Source organism: Macrobrachium rosenbergii, chromosome 56, assembly GCF_040412425.1.
Source record: "Macrobrachium rosenbergii isolate ZJJX-2024 chromosome 56, ASM4041242v1, whole genome shotgun sequence".
In the NCBI taxonomy this organism is placed as follows: Eukaryota; Metazoa; Arthropoda; class Malacostraca; order Decapoda; family Palaemonidae; genus Macrobrachium; species Macrobrachium rosenbergii.
The window spans coordinates 74,857,142-74,876,362 of record NC_089796.1 but is presented as its reverse complement, the minus strand read 5'-3'; the positions used below and the strand labels follow the sequence as shown (position 1 = coordinate 74,876,362).

The 19,221-nt window shown below is 38.1% G+C and overlaps 1 protein-coding gene across 1 annotated transcript in view; it reads left to right on the top strand.

Moving 5' to 3' along the window:
• Positions 1-19,221, top strand: part of LOC136836270 (nephrin-like) — a 524,495-nt gene that overhangs the window by 401,724 nt on the left and 103,550 nt on the right. Inside the window, 3 exon segments of the mRNA XM_067100298.1 lie at positions 5,253-5,559; positions 7,591-7,763; positions 8,565-8,693. Of these exon segments, the coding sequence (XP_066956399.1) occupies positions 5,253-5,559; positions 7,591-7,763; positions 8,565-8,693 (609 nt within the window).

Sequence of the window (19,221 nt, the reverse complement as noted above, 5' to 3'; positions counted from 1 at the left end):
CATGCGTTGTTGACACTCTCAGCTAACTTGGTTACGCAAAATAGCCTGTTGGATCCCATGGGTCTTTTTGATGTTATGAAAGATTTAAAATTGAAATACTTTTTAAGTCTTGCGTGTACAGTGTATTGTGGGCTTTTCTGGTCTGTATTCATAAAGACAGTGCAGGTAGCAAACGCTCTTATATTTAAATAACTCGATGTTTTTCCGAAATTGAAAGCATGATTTTAATGGCAAGTTGATGCTAGATGATGATCGCTTATGAATATCTTCATCGGTTATTAACTGATCTCGTTATTATCTGGACATGACTGTCTATGATTTGCTAACAGAGCTTAAGTTTGGTTCTCTTACTCAACCTCAAACCTTTATCTTCACAGGGTAAATAAACAAGATTTAAATATTTAAATATTTAAAAAAATGTATAATAAACAAAAACCCAAAACATTTAAGGGCATTTACTAGAGCTAAGAAATTTTTTTTAAACACTTAACGAATAAAAGAAATTATGAAATTTGGTTACGACAAATTTTACGTTAGATTTAAATTTCATAATGTGGTTGGAGACATTATAACCTTTTTGGTCAGTTTTCAGTATCCTCATTAGGGTTCTTTGCAATCTCTTCCTTTATTACGTTCGATTTGATTTCATAATGTGTTTGGAGACAGTATAACCTCTCAGGTTAATTTTCAGTACCGCCTATGTAGGGTTCTTTGAAATCTCTTACGTCCATTATTAGTGAGAAGGCAAAATGAGATCCCCATCAAGAACTAAGTTCTCAGATCAAAAAACGACTCTATAATATGAATTCTGAAAGATTATCTGGAATCCTTGATACCCTAGAAAATAAATCAGACAGTAGTTGAGGAAAATATAAAGAACTTGAAAAACAGTTCCAGTCGAGGGAGCCCCTTACATGTGCACACCATTTAAAATCATATCCCAATTGTCATTTCTCACTTTGAAAACCTAATTGGTTGCGACGCCAGGACCGTACGAAGGTCTGGAAAGAAATGTATATAGCTGACTTCAATGTATGCATAGACCAAAGAAAAATGATACTCTTAAATTAATATATCAAAATATATAAGTAAAACAAACACCATAAGCAATAAGTATTAATTTTGCAAGCTAATTAGCCATATGGAAGTCTGAGGAGTACCAGGAAAACGCTTACAGTGATGAATCCCAGATCCGGCCGACGGAACCCATATCACCTAATGGCTTATATATCTCCCCTTTATGTGGCCTCAATAGCGTCTATGGCTAGCGATTAAGTGACTGATAATCACTTCGCATCTCTTTCTCGAGGCAATTATTCCTCTCCGGTGATGCTGATGAGACTGATGGCGTCTGGTGTGGAGACAAGATAAGGAGGTTCCTTGGTTTCCTTTGGCTGAAGGAGATCAGTAGGAGAATCCCCATAGATTTTGAGATTATTTTTTATTTTTTTACTTAAAAAAAAATTAACCTCCGTGGGGGGGGGGGGTAGCGCTATCAGCGCACCTCACCCGGCGCACTGTAGGCATTACTTGCAGGGTTCTTTGCAGCGTCCCTTTGGGCCCCTAGCTGCAACCCCCTTTCATTCCATTTAATGACCTACGTTCATATTCTTTCTTCCATCTTACTTTCCACCCTCTCCTAACAACTGATTCATAGTGCGACTGCGAGGTTTCCCTCCTGATACACCTTTCAAACCTTTCTACTCTCAGTTTCCCTTTCAGCGCTGAACGACCTCGTAGGTCCCGGCGCTTGGCCTTTGGCCTAAGTTCAATATTCTATTTCTATTATTTTTTTTTTTTACACTTATACAGTGCAAGATACTTCACACAGACATTAATACATCTTTGAAGAGGACATTCACACAGACATTAATACATCTTTGAAAAGGACATTCACACAAACATTATTACATCTTTGAAAAGGGCATTCACACAGACATTAATACATCTTTGAAAAGGACATCCACACAGACGTTAATACATCTTTGAAAAGGGCATTCACACAGACATTAATACATCTTTGAAAAGGGCATTCACACAGACATTAATACATCTTTGAAAGGGCATTCCACACAGACATTAATACATCTTTGAAAAGGACATTCACACAGACATTATTACATCTTTGAAAAGGGCATTCACACAGACATTAATACATCTTTGAAAAGGACATTCACACAGACGTTAATACATCTTTGAAAAGGGCATTCACACAGACATTAATACATCTTTGAAAAGGGCATTCACACAGACATTAATACATCTTTGAAAAGGACATTCACACAGACATTAATACATCTTTGAAAAGGACACTCACACAGACATTAATACATCTTTGAAAAGGACACTCACACAGACATTAATACATCTTTGAAAAGGGCATTCACACAGACATTAATACATCTTTGAAAAGGACATGTCATCACGTCTTTTTGGCATGGATGGATATCATATTAATATACGAGAAGTGCGTAGAGATTTAACACCGTGAATTCAAGTATAGCAAGGAAGGCTCTTGACCGGATTAATGGCATTGTATGAAAAGTGTCAGATCCTCTCTCAAGGATGAATCAGATTTGTGCCAAGAGGGACTATTTAAGACTGAGGGCACTTGCGATTGGCCAATGAGATCAGATTACTTCAGACGAGAGAATCGGCTTTTCAGTTAGGAAATAATGTGGGGTGAGTTACAGAAAATCTGAAAAAAAAAACAGAAATAAGATGAGTTAGGTAATTTTGTAAAAAAAAAAATAGAAACAAAAAACAAAAATAATATGAATTATTTAATTTTTTTAGCGTAGTCTAAACATAGCTTGGAAAAGTGCTACAAAGGGAGAGCTTTTCTTTGAAGAACTTGATTGCCGCAAGTCATAAAATACTCGAGAAGTTTCGCGAGAATATTCATCGACGTCATTTCCAGGGCTGAAAATAGAGACAGCTTTTATAAAAAAAGAAAAAAAAAATGAGAAGCAGTTAAGATAAACTTCAGCAGAGATCAGGGAAGCCATTGCAAAATCGGCTACTAGGAAATTTCCTGACGACATAAAAAAAAAAAATTACCCATATTTTTGGCGACATCACAAAATGGAGAAAGCTACGGCGTCGTGAAGGGAATTTCGAAGGCAATTAACGCGCTAAGAAAAAATGTAAACGGCGAGTTAACTCGGAGTAACTTCCATTCCCAACCGATGTTGTATGGAAGTTTGCGTAGTTGAGACAGCCTTAACGACGTCTTCTGAACGGTAAGAATGATCCGAGACGACAACGAGAGAGAGAGAGAGAGAGAGAGAGAGAGAGAGAGAGAGATTAACGATGCGTGAGCTGGGTGCCTGTGCCGGTCCGGAATTTTGTAGCCACCGCGATGACAAATTATTTTTAGGAGAGATACGATACCGGTGATGTATTTAACTTTTTGATTGATATTCGCGTTATTGATGATGATGCCGCTCCTGCTGCTGTAAGTTCTTTCCCATTTTCTCTTTTTTTAAGTTTTCATCTCTCTTTTCCTTCTTCGTCCTTCTTGTCATCTTTTACGGAACCCCCCGAATAGACTTGCGGGTGCATCCACTTAATTACCTTAGGAGATTTCACTTACTGTATATGGAAAGCTTTCATGATTTTACCCACAGGATAGGGAAAACTTTCATGATTTTGCCCATAGGACAGGGAAAACTTCCATGATTGTACCCATAGGACAGGGAAAACTTTCATGATTTACCCAAAGGACAGGGAAAACTTTCATGATTTACCCAAAGGACAGGGAACACTTTCATGATTTTATCCATAGGGTAAGAAAAACTTTCATGATTTTACCCTTGGGATAAGGAAAGTTTTAATGATTTTACCCATAGGATAGGGAGAACTTCCATGATTTAACCCACAGGATAGAGGAAACGTACAGAATTTTACCCACAAGATAAGGAAATTTACAAGATTTTACCCATAGGATAAGGAAAACTTTCATGATTTTACCCATAGATAAGGAAAACTTACAAGATTTTAAACACAGAATAAGAAAATTTACAAGATTTTACCAATAGGATAGGGAAATCTTTCATGATTTTACCCACAGGATGAGGAAAACATTCATGATTTTACCCACAGGATGAGGAAATTTACAAGATTTTACCCATAGGTTAAGAAAAACTTTCATGATTTTACCCACAGGATAAGGAAAGCTTTCATAATTTTACCCACAAGATGAGGAAAACATTCATGATTTTCCCCATAGGATAGGGAAAGCTTTCATGATTTTACCCACAAGATGAGGAAAACATTCATGCTTTTACCCATAGGATAAGGAAAGCTTTCATGATTTTACCCATAGGATAAGGAAAGCTTTCATAATTTTACCCACAAGATGAGGAAAACATTCATGATTTTCCCCATAGGATAGGGAAAGCTTTCATGATTTTACCCACAAGATGAGGAAAACATTCATGCTTTTACCCATAGGATAATGAAAGCTTTCATGATTTTACCCATAGGATAAGGAAATTGCCCGGAAGACTTCATTAAGTGCCCTGTTACATATTTCCGTTTCTCAATATACAATGTTCAATTATATAAACGCCCTTTTTTCGTTACTCCCTCTCTTTTTTGCGTTTGCCCCCTTCCACTTCCCATCCAAGTCGGCAGCAGTACAGTATCCCACCTCCTCCTAAACTCTCTCTCTCTCTCTCTCTCTCTCTCTCTCTCTCTCTCTCTCTCTCTCTCTCTCTCTCTCTCTCTCGTTCGATAACGCAGAGAGCTGTGAGTAATGATGCTTCGATTGGTTCTGCTTTAGCGTGAGAAGTTATGCAGGAGGAGTTTCGCCATCTTCGTCACTCATCCCGGCTTAGGACCCCCTTCCGAAATCTCGGCTACTTTTCGGACTGGTGGTGTGTCTTGCCACCCCCGCCCCCCACCATTCCCCTCCCTGCAACATTAGTGTTTTATATATATGTATATATATATATATATATGCTGTATATGTATATATTATATATATATATACATGTGTATATATGTAATTTAAAGCCACAAAAGTATTAAATATTTATCGCTAGTTGATAGTTGCTATGATCTTCTTCTTCTTCTTCTTCTTCTTCTTCTTCTTCTTTCTTGTATTATTATTATTATTATTATTATTATTATTATTATTATTGTTTTGTTTTTCTTCTTCTTCTTCTTCTTCTTCTTCTTCTTCTTCTTCTTCTTCTTCTTCTTATTATTATTATTATTATTATTATTATTATTATCATCTTCCACAGGACCCCCCCAACCGCCGGTCCTCCACGGGTACAGCGAGGGCGTGGGCATCCGCGTGGGAAGCTCGCAGAGGATCACCTGCGTCTCGAGGGGCGGCAATCCGGCCGCCCACCTGCAGTGGTACCGGAACGGGCTGAAAATTCCCTCGACGAAACACAGCACCGCCGACGTCAGCTACGCCGAGATCGAGATCAAGGCGGAGGCGAAGGACAACGGCGCCCAGTACCGCTGCGAGACCCACAACTCGGCGTCGCCCACGCCCGTCAGCGTCATACCACCTCATCGTCTATTTCCCTCCGAGACTGTCATGTAAGATATATATATATATATATATATATATATATATATATATATATATATATATATATATATATATATATATATATATATAATTTATATATGTAGGATCTATGGTCACTTTTACCAGACACATATGTGATTGCCAATAGCCAGAATGCCCTCTTAACTTCTCGATTCTTCTTTTTTGGATATGCTTTGTCACCCACAAAGCCGTAAAAGATCCAAGCGCAAGAAACTGAAGAGACTGTGATGCCCGGTCGCGGGAAACGAACCCGCGTCACTATAATCACAAGGAGGTCAAGTTGCCGACCTGACCAGCATCACAGCCTCTTCAATTTCTTGCGCTTGGATCTTACGGCTTTGTAGTGGCAAGCATATCCAAAAAGCAAGAATTCGAGTAGATTAAGAGGGCATTCTATATATTATATATATATGTGTATATATATATATATATATATATATATATATATATATATATATATATATATATATGTGTGTGTGTGTGTGTGTGTGTGTGTGTGTGTGTGTGTACACTTCATTTATCAGCAGGTTTCTTCTCTTCTGTCTTCTGCCTCGTCTTTTACTCTTTCTCCCCCCACTTCTCTTTTCCTTTACTCTCTTTCTGTGCCTCTGTCGTATTTTTGTTTCGTCTGAAACTAGTTATTTATTAAACTATATATATATATATATATATATATATATATATATATATATATATGTGTATGTGTATGTATACTTTATTCATCAGCAGGTCTGATCTTCTTCTCTGTCTTCTTCCTCCTTTCCTTCTTCCTCCTCCTCCTCTTTTACTCTTCCTCCCCCTTTCTCCTTTCCTATACTTCCTCTCCATGTCTGTCGTATTCCATTTCCTCTTAAACTAGTTATTTATTACACTATACACACACACACACACACACACACACACACACACACATATATATATATATATATATATATATATATATATATATATATATATATATATATATATATATATAAATTAGTTTTCTCCATTTTGCTTTTCTTTATTCCCTCTCTTTGAGTTTTTCTCTCTCGTAAAAGTACAGCAGCGAGAATAGATTTTCCATCATACTGAATTATTCAGGCGTAATTAATGTGCATATGGAACCTAATTAAGTGCATTGTCTCAGGGATAACATTACAACCGAAGGGAGATGTGGGCTTAATTCCAAGACGAATGACGGCAATTACAAGATGTTCCTGTTCCTCTTTGCTCGCTCCCTTCTCCGCACCTTGACAATATTCTCTCTCTCTCTCTATTTCTCTCTCTCTCTCTCTCTCTCTCTCTCTCTCTCTCTCTCTCTCTCTCTCTCTTGTCCCCTTCTTCCTCCTGCCTTGCTTCTTTAATCTGTCGGGACACTTGACATTTGGTTTCCCCCCAGAGTTCCTCGATCCCTCAGAATCCCCAACACGTCTCGAAAACCATTCTGCGCCAGCGTTCCCTTCGCAGGGAAGGCGGCGATGTACCTCCATCTCACAGCTGCTACAAAACATTTTAACCCCCTTCTTGTTTACAATCTCCGATTGTCATTTCTCGTCCGTCCTTGGGAGTCGCCACATCTTCTTCTTCTATTCTTCATTGTCGTTGCTTCCCGTTTCCCCACTCTCTGCTGCGAAAATGGCTTCCTCCGTGAACGGATTTCAAAATTGTCGGATTTATTGTATCTCTGTTGATCTGAATGAAACAAATGAGATTCAGAAGCGCCGTTATTGATTCTTCAGATCCACTTTGAGAGAGAGGGAAGAAGCTTTTTAGCCTTTCGTCGCTTCTTCGTGAGGAGACAGAAGCTAGAAGCATGGGTACGAAAGCAGGATGGGAAATTACCCCCCCCCCCTTGGAATTCGGTTAAATTGTGGATCTTGTTTACGTGTTTCATTCAGATTGATTAATTTAAATGCTTGAAGGAAAGGTCATAGTTTCTCACTTTAATCCCGCGTTGCTATTCCTGCTGCTAGGTAACGCGAGCTTTGCAAAGAATGTTTACAAATGGAGAATATTTGTTCGTCTACTTAAACTAGGTCTTTTTTTCCCCGACAGATCACGAAGACTCCAAATCGCCTGAGTGCTGGCACTCAAGCTACTTTGACCTGCACGGCAGGATCGTCAAATCCTCCGGCGGTCATCACTTGGCATCGGGGAGGATACACGTTGACCGGCCATCTCAAGGACACGTCCCCGACGCCCTCTGGAGGTGAGACGAATGCCCTGCGTGTACGGCAGAAAGAGAAAGAGTGGGAGGGGGACAGGGCAGTGGGGGAGTTCATTGATAGTAGTTGTATAAGACGGAGAGCTTAATGATAGCCGCTCTATTCAAGAGAGGACAGAAAGTCCAAATATAGACTTTCATTGATTAGTGGCTCAAGAGGGCATATGCTGTTGCTCCAGAAATGAAGTTTAAAGTTAGAACTGACTCTGACAAATTAAATATTTAATGGCAGCTACGCACATTTTGCCATGTGTGGAATAAGTTTGTGTCTTTGACAAATGGCTTTTATTGTTCAATTTTTTTACGAGTTTTGATGCCAAGTGTGTTCTGTTTGTAGATTTTATGAAATATAAGTTTGTGATGCTTTTTTCATGACTGTCCACAAGCGGATCCAGAAAAATTTCATGGGGGGGAGGGGCGCACCAATTTTCATATTATACGTAAATACATATATATACTGTATATACGTATATATACATAATCATACATATATATATTATTTCCTTAAAATTTTATTTCTATAATAGATTTTTATTTTTTCCCCATTTTTATATTTCTCATTCATGTTATTAATATCTAAAGCTTCAATATCATTATTTTGTCAGTATTTTTCATTGGGGCCACGTGTCCAGGTGCCGCCCCCCCCCGAGATCCGCTAGTGTGACTGTCTAAGGTTATACGTTGGCCGTTATATCAAGGGTATATCAAAGTTTTTGCGGCAAAAGCGGCAAAGATTTTGCCCATATTTAAGTGAGATGTAATTCTGGAGATCCTTATCGTTTTCAGGCACAAGCGTTACCAGCGAACTGGTGGTGAATCTAACTGCTGAAGACGACGGGGCCACTTACACCTGCCAAGCCACTAACACCGCCCTCAGCAAAGACGTCCGCCAGGCTGTCACTTTGCACGTCAACTGTGAGTATTCTTTGTGAATATACGTTTTCATTACGATACAAAAAAAAAAAAAAAAAAAAAAAAAATATGTGAGGGAAGCGAGAGAACTTGAATACAAAATTCAGGATAAGATTTCTGCGAGTTTCAAGTGCTTGACAGTAGTCTGCCTTGTAGCCACTTTTTTCCTCTCTCAAGCGAAAATTAAACCCCCCCCCTTTTTTTTTGCCTTAAATTTTAAGTTTGTTCATATTCCGTCAGCTTATTCACATGTATTCTGAAAATATTTTTCGATCGGGAGTTGAGACTCAAGAAAACAAAAATATTACGAAAGTCAAGTGGTTTTTAATTTCGCGTATTCAAAACAAAGTTTAAACAGCAGTCGAACCTGTTCTGTTTATGCATTAAATAAAAGAACCATCCTCGTTAAGCCTATTTGACGGTTCGTAGTTTGTGATTAAATTAGGTAGGTCCTGCGGAGCAAGAATACAAATAAGGGACTTTATCTCATTGCTTAGAAATCCCCATGGTCCATTTCGCCTGCGTGCCTTATCCTCACAGAAGCTCATTCCCCGTCCCTTATTTATCATTCTCCGTCCTTTATTTATCATTCCCCGTCCCTTATTTATCATTTCCGTCTCTTATTTATCATTCCCCGTCCCGTATTTATCATTCACCGTCCCTTATTTATCACTCCCGCCCCTTATTTATCATTTCCCTTCCCTTATTTAATATTCCTCTTCCCTTATTTATCATTCTAGTCCCTTATTTATAATTTCTGTCCCTTATTTATAATTTCCGTCCCTTATTTGTTATTCCCATCCCTTATTTACCATTCCCCGTCCCTTATTTATCATTCCCATCCCTTATTTATCATTCCCCGTCCCTTATTTATCATTCCCCGTCCCTTATTTATCCCTCCCGTCCCTTATTTATCATTCCCCTTCCCTTATCATTCCCCGTCCCTTATTTATCATTCCCGCCCCTTATTTATCATTCCCGCCCCCTTATTTATCATTCCCATTCCTTATTTATCATTCCCGTCCCTTATTTATCATTCCCATCCTTTATTTATCATTTCCAGTCCCTTATTTATCATTCCTCGTCCCATATTTATCAAAGAGCACCACACAAAAAAAAAAAAACAATTTGCAAACCGTTATCCTTTAACACAATGAAAGCGAAAGAGAGGATTCGCAGGTTTTGAAGCCTGTTGACGCCGGAGTGGTAAATTCAATTTGGATGTAAAGTGAGTTAATCGAGCCTAATTGCCCTCGCCAACTCTCATACATTATCCACTGGTCCTGTAGATATTGTCTGCCACACTGCAGAAAACATTTTGACCTTAATAGGATTCTTGCGTAAACAGCCACCGCACTTTATAGGGTACGTCCCGTTTGTGCCGGGGGAAGGAGGTCGGGGCGTTTGTGTTGTTGTTGTTTCTCTCTCTCTCTCTCTCTCTCTCTCTCTCTCTCTCTCTCTCTCTCTCTCTCTCTCTCTTAGTTTTCCATATTTCTCTCTCTTTAATTTACTAAAATTTCCCATATTTTCCTTCTTTTAAAGCTCGAATTTTCCATTCTCTCTCTCTCTCTCTCTCTCTCTCTCTCTCTCTCTCTCTCTCTCTCTCTCTCTCTCTCTCGTTTTCTGTATTTCCCTCTCTTTAAAAAAACACTCAAATTTTCACATTCCTCTGTCTTAAATCTCATGTTTTCCACTCTCTCTCTCTCTCTCTCTCTCTCTCTCTCTCTCTCTCTCTCTCTCTCTCTCTCTCTCTCTCTCTCTCTCCAACGTTTCTCAAGTTTAATATTGCGCACTGTTATAACGTGTATTAAGCAAAGTGCAACTACTAGTTTAATTTTTTATCTGTTCAGATACTTAAACAGTAACTAAACTAATTAGGGTATGTATGTTTTATTTTGCAGACTATATTTTCATTCTCCAGTTCAGAGAATTAAAAAAAAAATAATAATACTTAAGGGGAAATAAGGTTCAGAACTTTTTCTTTTTGTCTAGTTGCCAGTCACAACTTGAACTGAATACTGTAAGGGAGAAGATGACGTAAGGTACAGAAGGAAAAGAGATACCACAGTGGATTCTGGATTTGTAATTAATAAGTGTCACACGCTCTTCGGCTCACGATTTTGTTTAAAACCTGGTTTTCAGTTCTCAGACAAAAATGTAAATGTAAGCTTGTAGACTCGATGCAAAGTAGGTCAAGCTTTCTTTCGTTTACTCGTATTGAAGGTACAATTTCACCCGGCCTTCGCTTTTAATTGCGTTGTTTATATTTTATTGCTTAATCCCATTGTTATTTTTAACCTTCTTGTTAGGGTCAAGTTTCGTTGAAACTCATTATTGAAGTTAATATAAGTTTGCTATTTCTTCCGAGTGTCAGTTGAATGAAATGTGAGTTTTACTACACAGATTAAGAACCAGGTCTGATTATAGGTTTGCTATTTCTTCCGAGTGTCAATTGAATTAAATTTGACAGTTTTATTACAAAGAGGCATAAGCAATCAGGCCTGATTAATATGTGAAGGGAAGGTAAGACGTCATTGCCAAGTGAGAGGCAAGACTAAAGCAGCAGTACAGTATTGCCTATTATTTACCCGAAGTTCAAGAGAAACTTCTTCTTCTTCGTTTAACGTGTTTTTTCCCATTTTTTTATTTTTTATATGGGGGCTTTGATTTGGCGTTGGGGTAGACCGTAGCCTCGATCGGCTGCCCTGCCTGACATCACTTAGACCCCGGTAGCGCGTGTGTACATGTATCGTACCAAATCCCCAGCTCCCTTTCTCCCAGCAGCGAGGAGAGTACACTGGCACTTAACTGTATTTTCTTCCTGAAAACATGTTTGAAATCATATGTGACATCGGGGACGCTAAATGCAGTGTTATTAGTTGGTGAATCTCATGAAATTGCAGACTCTAAGCTGCATAACACTTTATTGAGGTGATTGCATGATCAGAGGGAAAATGATGCATTTATATACAGAGCGAATATAATGCCTAGTTCAAAGTAACAGTTTCCTCGTCTCCTGCATTTTTTTTAGTTTTCAGAAAAGAAAACTATTATCTGTCCGTCCGCACCTTTTTTTTTCTGTCCACACTCAGATCTTAAAAGCTACTGAGGCCAGAGGGCTGCAGATTGGAATGTTGATCATCCACCCTCCAATCATCCAGCATACCAAATTGCAGCCGTCTAGCCTCAGTAATTTCTATTTTATTTAGGGTTAAAGCTAGCCATAATCGTGCATCTGGCAGCGATATAGGCCAGGCCACCACCGGGCCATGGTTAAACATGGGCCGCGGCTCATACAGCATTATACTTAGACCACCGAAAGACACATCTATTTTCGATGGCCTTGATTATACGCTGTACAGAAAACTCGATTGCGCCGAAGAAACTTCGGCTTGTTATTTTACTTGTTTATGGTAGAAATACCGTGTACGCTTTGTCTTTTGAAATGTCATTGTTACTTATAATGCATTAAAGCACATTGACAGATTGTAATCCAATAAAGTATAACAGGTTTCGATCCGGGCTTGAGTTTTTAAGGGGAAATTAGAAGGGACGAGAGCAGGCCGTTACGAAACCTTTCATAATCATGTTGAAACTGTGTGTGATTAGGTTGACTGTCGTCTCCCTCCAGTTGTGCAACGCGGGCGTAGGATGAACATACACTGCTCTGTGGCGTGGGTGGTAATTAAAAGCAAATCCTTTTGCGCGACAGTTGTTCTTAGGTAGTGGGCGTAAAGAACTGCCCTGGAACTACAACTGTTGTTGATCAACCGGAGCAGGAGAATGGAGTGACGTTTTTGTACTTGTATTATGTATTGTATATATATATATATATATATATATATATATATATATATATATATATATATATATATATATACATGTATATATAATATATACATATAAATATATATATACATATATGTGTACAGTTTATACATATATAGATCTACACATATACATCTAATATATGTGTATATATATATATATATCTATATATATATATATATATATATATATATATATATATATATATATATATATATATATATATATATATATATATATATATATATATATATATATATATATATATAATCAGAAAAAAGTGCGTTGGGAGAAACAAATATGGAAAATTCGGGATCTGATTTATGACGGCTTAGGTGGGTTTTACTTTACGATTAGAATTCAATTTTCTCCCCGGGAATGGATTTGTGGAATCGTATTAAACGAAGATTTACTCTGATAGTTTTCATTTTCATTTCTGATTGCAGCGCGATAATATATTTCATTCCATTCAACAGCGGAAAATTAACATATTTTGTAGTGACAGTTACGATTGCTGAAATGGTGTTATACAGCAAATGTATATAATAGATACAGGGTAATCAAATCATTCCTGGTCTTTCCAAGCTCGCCTTATAGAGTAATCCTGCACTGGGGGCTGTTCGTAGATTTGCTTAGAGAGAAAGAAATATATTTTTTTTTTGTTAGAACAACTCGTGGTTACTACTGTATGTCAAGTTTAATTAAAATTTTTATTTCACAGGTATCATTAATTGTTTTAAGACTTTCCGTTTAATTAACGGGAAACGGAAATGTCTAGGTATATTTTCGTATAGCATTATTTATGCGCGCTCTAACGCTTCCATTTTTCCACATCAATTTTTCTGTATTTTGTTTCTTCCAGCCGTTAATAGGAAGTACTACCATTATATGATTTTAGTGGAAACAAATCCTTTTGGAAAAGGCACGACCACCGTTTGCCTTTAGCTTTATGCAATCTTAATGTAAAACCATATCATGCATATTTCCCAGAACCACGTGATCTGTACCTTTATAAAAAGTAAACGAAACGACTAGTTTTTTTTTTTTCACTGTGATTATTTGCGATGCGCTCAGTGAAATATTCACTATAAATAAAAATAAAAAAATTTTCCCCCTCAACAAATCGGCTGTGTTTTCCAAGTCGGGGACTGCATACTAACTCCTACCTGGTCTCTTAGCTGGAGGGTCCAGGCCCAATTTCAGAGCCGAAAATTCAAGGGAGATTTTGACCCCAAAAACTTATGCATGACGGTGGTCCTTGCTTTTTCTACAAATGCTGCGGTTGTGGTGGGGGAAAAAATGCACACTCCTGCTTGTATATTTGATATGTATTCTCGGTGATAAACTAGTCCCCACGAAAAGTAAAGTTAACATTCTATATTTTTCAAGGATATTACGCAAACGCTGTGGTTGTAATGGAAAAAGAACCTAGTCCCTACAAAAAGTAAAGTCAGTATTCTAAATTTTTCAAAGAGATTATGCAAATGCGGTGGTTGTAGTAAAAAAAAATGCACACTACTTGCATATTTGATATGTATTCTCGGTGATAAACTGGTCCCCACAAAAAGTAAAGTGAATATTTTATATTTTTCAAAGATATTTATTACAAATGCTTCTGAGTCGCAAATACAGATAGTGGGTGTATGCGCGCGTCTGAAGCTGTAGATTTGAGATCTCGTCCATATTTAATTCTCAGATGCCATCCAGAAAGAGTGAACGGATGAAAATTCTCACCCATGCGTGTGTTTACGTTGTGTAGGTGAATGAACCAGTTCTGGTCAGTTGTCAGTAAGAAAACTTCGTGATATCGCCAGCTCTTCTCTCCTGTAGTTGATAGTAGTTTCTTTTGTTTTCCATCTTTTCTTGCGTGCTGGTTGTCATTTGTTAGCAGTAGAAGTGCGTGATTTCGTAACGTGGGTTTTGCTGTGACCTTAACATTTAATATGAGATCACTGACGTCACGTATCATCATCATCATCATCATCAGGAGTTCAGAAATGGATCGGCCAAGTGAGAGAGAGAGAGAGAGAGAGAGTCAATTTTCGATCAGCCAGCTAGAAGGAATCTTTCCCTCGAGTGTAGAAAAACTTGAGGATTTTGTGAACAGTCTCCAGCGAGATTTGAACGAATCATTGTGAATGTTCTAGAGGAAGCCAACAAGTGCTCTCTCTCTCTCTCTCTCCTCATCCTCCGCCGCCACCGGTGTTGCCACCCACGGGAGTCGCCATTTTTACCTTATATGACTTCTAAAGCTATTGTTATGAGGCGAATACTGTAAAATGCGTCCCACGGACACGGCTAGCCTCCGCCCAAACTTGTTTTCTGGTCCAGATTGAAATATAAATGTGTTCGCCTCGGAAGGGTTATTACTAAATCCGCGCCCCCAACCCCCCTTAAAAAAAACATGTCTGCATCTCAGCAAAATTTATAAGGCCTTAGTATAAACATTTCTATATTTCTATACAATTGATACACGAGTGTATATATATATAATATATATATATATATATATATATATATATATATATATATATATATATATATATGCACACATACGTACATATACATAAATACATACATACGTATCCATTCACACACATGTATATAACATATATATATACATATATATATATATATATATATATATATATATATATATATATATATATTATATATATATATATATATTATATATATATATATATATTTTTATGCTTTTGTTGAAATACTTATTACATTGCAAGAGTTAATCCAATTCACTAGAATGAATAAAGGAACCCCATACAAAAATGAGGAAACCCGAAGGCAGTGAGATGAGACTGGAAGTAAACAAGAAACCATAGTAAAGGACTTTTGCATAGCCACAAAATGTACTTCAAATATCTAGGAAACTTTTGTTGTGCGTACACGAAGGCACTCTTTCAGTCCCAACTTATTTTTATTTTTTATTTTCTTTTATTTTTATTTTTTTTTTTTTTTACATCTCCAACATCTATGAACTGGATTTGGTGTTACGGTTATGGAGGTGTTCAGTTTGATGGGAAGGAGGAGGGACGAGGGATGGGGAGAGAGAGAGAGAGAGAGGGAGAGAGAGAGGATCGGGTATTACTCTTGTCGAAATGCATGTTTGTATTACCAAACGATTGAGCCACCTCATTATATATGCAGGCGTTTTGGTTTGTGTATGTATGTATGTATGTATGTATGTATGTATGTATGTATGTATGAATGCATGTATGTATGTATGCATGCAAGCATTGCAGTGTTATTGTGCTGCTTGCACCACCAAACAAATCGTCTGTTTATATGTATGCATGCGTAAATGAGACTAATTTTAAGTAACTATGTATGAAGCGCGAACAGGCTTTTACTACAAAAGTAAAGTATTTCCGTATTATCAGATGAATGAAACGGCGTACAATTCTTGCAAACATTTCCGTTGACGTGCGTTTGTACGTAGACCTCGACACCGCCCACGCGGAGGCGTACTTTACGTGCTGGGGTTTTTGCGGGGCTGTTAAGAGTGAGTGGGAATGAGTGTTTATCTAATAAACATCGACCTGTAGAGTTTCACCCCAGGCGATGCAGGGAAGTGGCAGGTATTCGGATATTCCCCCCCCGCTATTTCCCCAGCAGAAAATTCATCCACCTTTTTCTGCCCAGCCCCCCTTTCCGCCCTGGGAGAGAGAGAGTGTTTGTTCTCTCCCTCCTTTTTCCTACGTTTGCTGCCCGCCTTGGTATAAATATATTGCAAATGGGATTTTATTTTATTTGAGTTTTTTTTTTTTCTTGTGGGGTAGGTCACAAAAAATGGTTTCTCTCACGACAAAATGCTCTTTGGAAGTGAAAAGTGTCTGTGTGTGCCAAGTTCTATATACACTTTCGATTATCATCTGGGAGAGTTTTGTTCATATATAAAATATAGAGAATAAATGTCACGATATAGGAGCTTGGTGTACTGTGAACCATGTCATTTTTTTAATTATCGTAAAAAAAACAGTAGGTTTTAAAGTTATTTGTAAACGATGGCCCACCCAGACCCTCCGTTACGTAAATTATGAATGTAGCAACACTGTCGGCCTGAAAGTATCACATATAAATGCATCATAACAGTGTTGTGTTTTGGCATAGTGTTATTGCACTAAAGTACCTAGGAATCGCTACGTCTGGGCGCTGAAAATATGTTTCAGCTTTTGAGTGATTAGTTACATACATACATACACAGTGCATACGTAACTATGCATACTTTATACTTCATGTATGATTATAGCTTGTGAAATGTGACAGTTAAATGTTTTCTTAATATTATCGTCTGTCGGGAGGAAACCACTTTGTGTAGATTGCAAACCCATCATTATTGTTTTTTTATGTATTTCACGAAATCGACTTTTTTTTAAACTATATTCTTTTATTGCTCGCTAGACTTCATTTTAATCTGGGTCTTAATTTTGGTGAGGTTTGGAAGTTGTGTATGTATGCAGTTCGACTTTAGGAAGATATTGAAAAGCATTATTGCGATTTTCGCATGTGCACGTAGGCTTTCTCAACAGAACTGGATTTCACTGATTTATATTTAAGTAAGATTTTGATTTATTTATAAGTAAGATTTTTATGGTATTCATCTAATTTTCCGCTGTTTTTCCGGACGGAGAATGCATCGCATTACCTAATCGAGAGTCCCATGTCAGTCTACAGTTGGTACGGGAGGCTTGTCAAGATACATTGGCGGAGTCATTTAGTGATTTCCTTTTACATATAATTTGTTCCCTGTATCATAACAGTTAAAAAGCGTCTCTGTGGCGCAGTATTCGTGTCCAGATGTCACAGAACACTTTAAAGATAGAGAGGCCTCTTCGCCAGTCGTAGCTGCAGGGGCAGTTATGATGATGTAGGCGATGGCGCTGCTCTCTAAAGACAAAATACGTTGGTCAGGCCCATGTTCAGCCTTCTCTCTCTCTCTCTCTCTCTCTCTCTCTCTCTCTCTCTCTCTCTCTCTCTCTCTCAAACATAAACCAAAGATTATGGGGGAAATGAATTCTGGACCGCCCTTAGATAACAATTACTGGGAGTTACCAACCTAGGGATGGTAGCTTTTTGCCTCATTTTCATTGCGTAGTGGGTACTAATCCTCCAGTCAAGGTCAAAGCCAGCATCTACGCCCCTTTGGCGGTGGGTCTGAAAGGCATAGGTGAGGAGGATTGGGGCTGGGCGGGGTCTAAAAGAGAGAGAGAGAGAGTGAGAGAGAAGAGAGAGAGGTGTTTTACGATTTGCCAAAAATTTGGATTGGTTTCGTATAACGTGTGTTTAGAGATATCTTACGTGCGATGGAAAATCGTTATGGCCGGTGTATTCGTATACAATTTTAGAGCCATTAAAACTGACTTTTGGTAGAGACTTCAGTATATAATTTATAAAGGGAGTTTGGAGAGTAACCTTACATAAGGTAGCCAGCTGCTGAAGGAGAATCGTCATGAATTTAAACGCGTCCAAGACATGTAATGAAAATTGACGATACAGTCCGTCGATGCGAAAATTCTTTTGGAGTTATTCCGTCAAAAAGATGAGAGAGAGAGAGAGAGAGAGAGAGAGAGAGAGAGAGAGAGAGAGAAATTTCTCGAAAAGACATAGTCCGTTGATACGAAAATTCGTTTGGAGTTATTCCGTCACAGAGATGAGAGAGAGAGAGAGAGAGAGAGAGAGAGAGAGAGAGAGAGAGAGAGAGAGAGAGAGAGAGAAATTTCTTCGAGTTCATCATCCCGATAAAGGCTGCTGCTAAGTATCTCTCGGTAAGCACACAGCTGTTGCTTCACTGGAGACACCACGGTTAAGATTTCAGGTCTGAAACCCGGGGATGGAGAAAGGGAGCCGGAGCAGTTCAGGGCGAAGGGAATTAAGGAAGACAGGTAATCGGATAGCTCAGGGCGTTGGCAAAGGACGCGCATACACACACACACACACACACACACACACACACACAGATTCAGGAGAGAGAGAGAGAGCCGGAGGGATGATGTCGGGGAAGATGAGGAGAGGGGGAGTAAGTCTTTTGGGGTAGGAGGAGGAGGAGTAAAGGGAGGCAGGTGGAGAAGACGCTGGGGATATTTGGGTGGGCGTGTCCAGATGAAATCGGCGATGATGCCGAAAGTTCAACGATTCTTAGTTTCATTTTCGCTTTCAAGGCTTCGTTTTCTTTTTTTTGCTTTTTTTTATTAATTTTTTTTTTATTTTGCGGATTGCTTTATGCATCGATTCTCTATCGTAACTTTTTTTTTTTTCTCGGAGGCTGTAATGTCTAGAGACTAAAGTTTGGTGGTTCATTTGAGAGAGAGAGAGAGAGAGAGAGAGAGAGTTGAAACTGAATGAGGAAAGTTCGCCCGGTGTGATTGATTTGGGTAAATTGTTTTCGCCAAAAGTCGTATTGACTGACACAAACTTCCTGGTGAGGGTTATGAGTTTTTTTTTTTTTTTTTTACCTTTCCAAAAAAAAAAACTTCTTTTTGACAAGAATATATATTTCCCTTTAAGAATTTTTTCCAATGGAAATGATTATATAGTCACTAAGTAATGCTCTTAAAAATTTTTTTCTTTTTTTTTTTCTAACCTCAAAAAAAATTCTTTTTGACAAGAATATATTTTTCCCTTTAAGAATTATTTCTAATAGAAATGAATATATAGTCACTAAGTAATGCTCCTAAAAACTTTT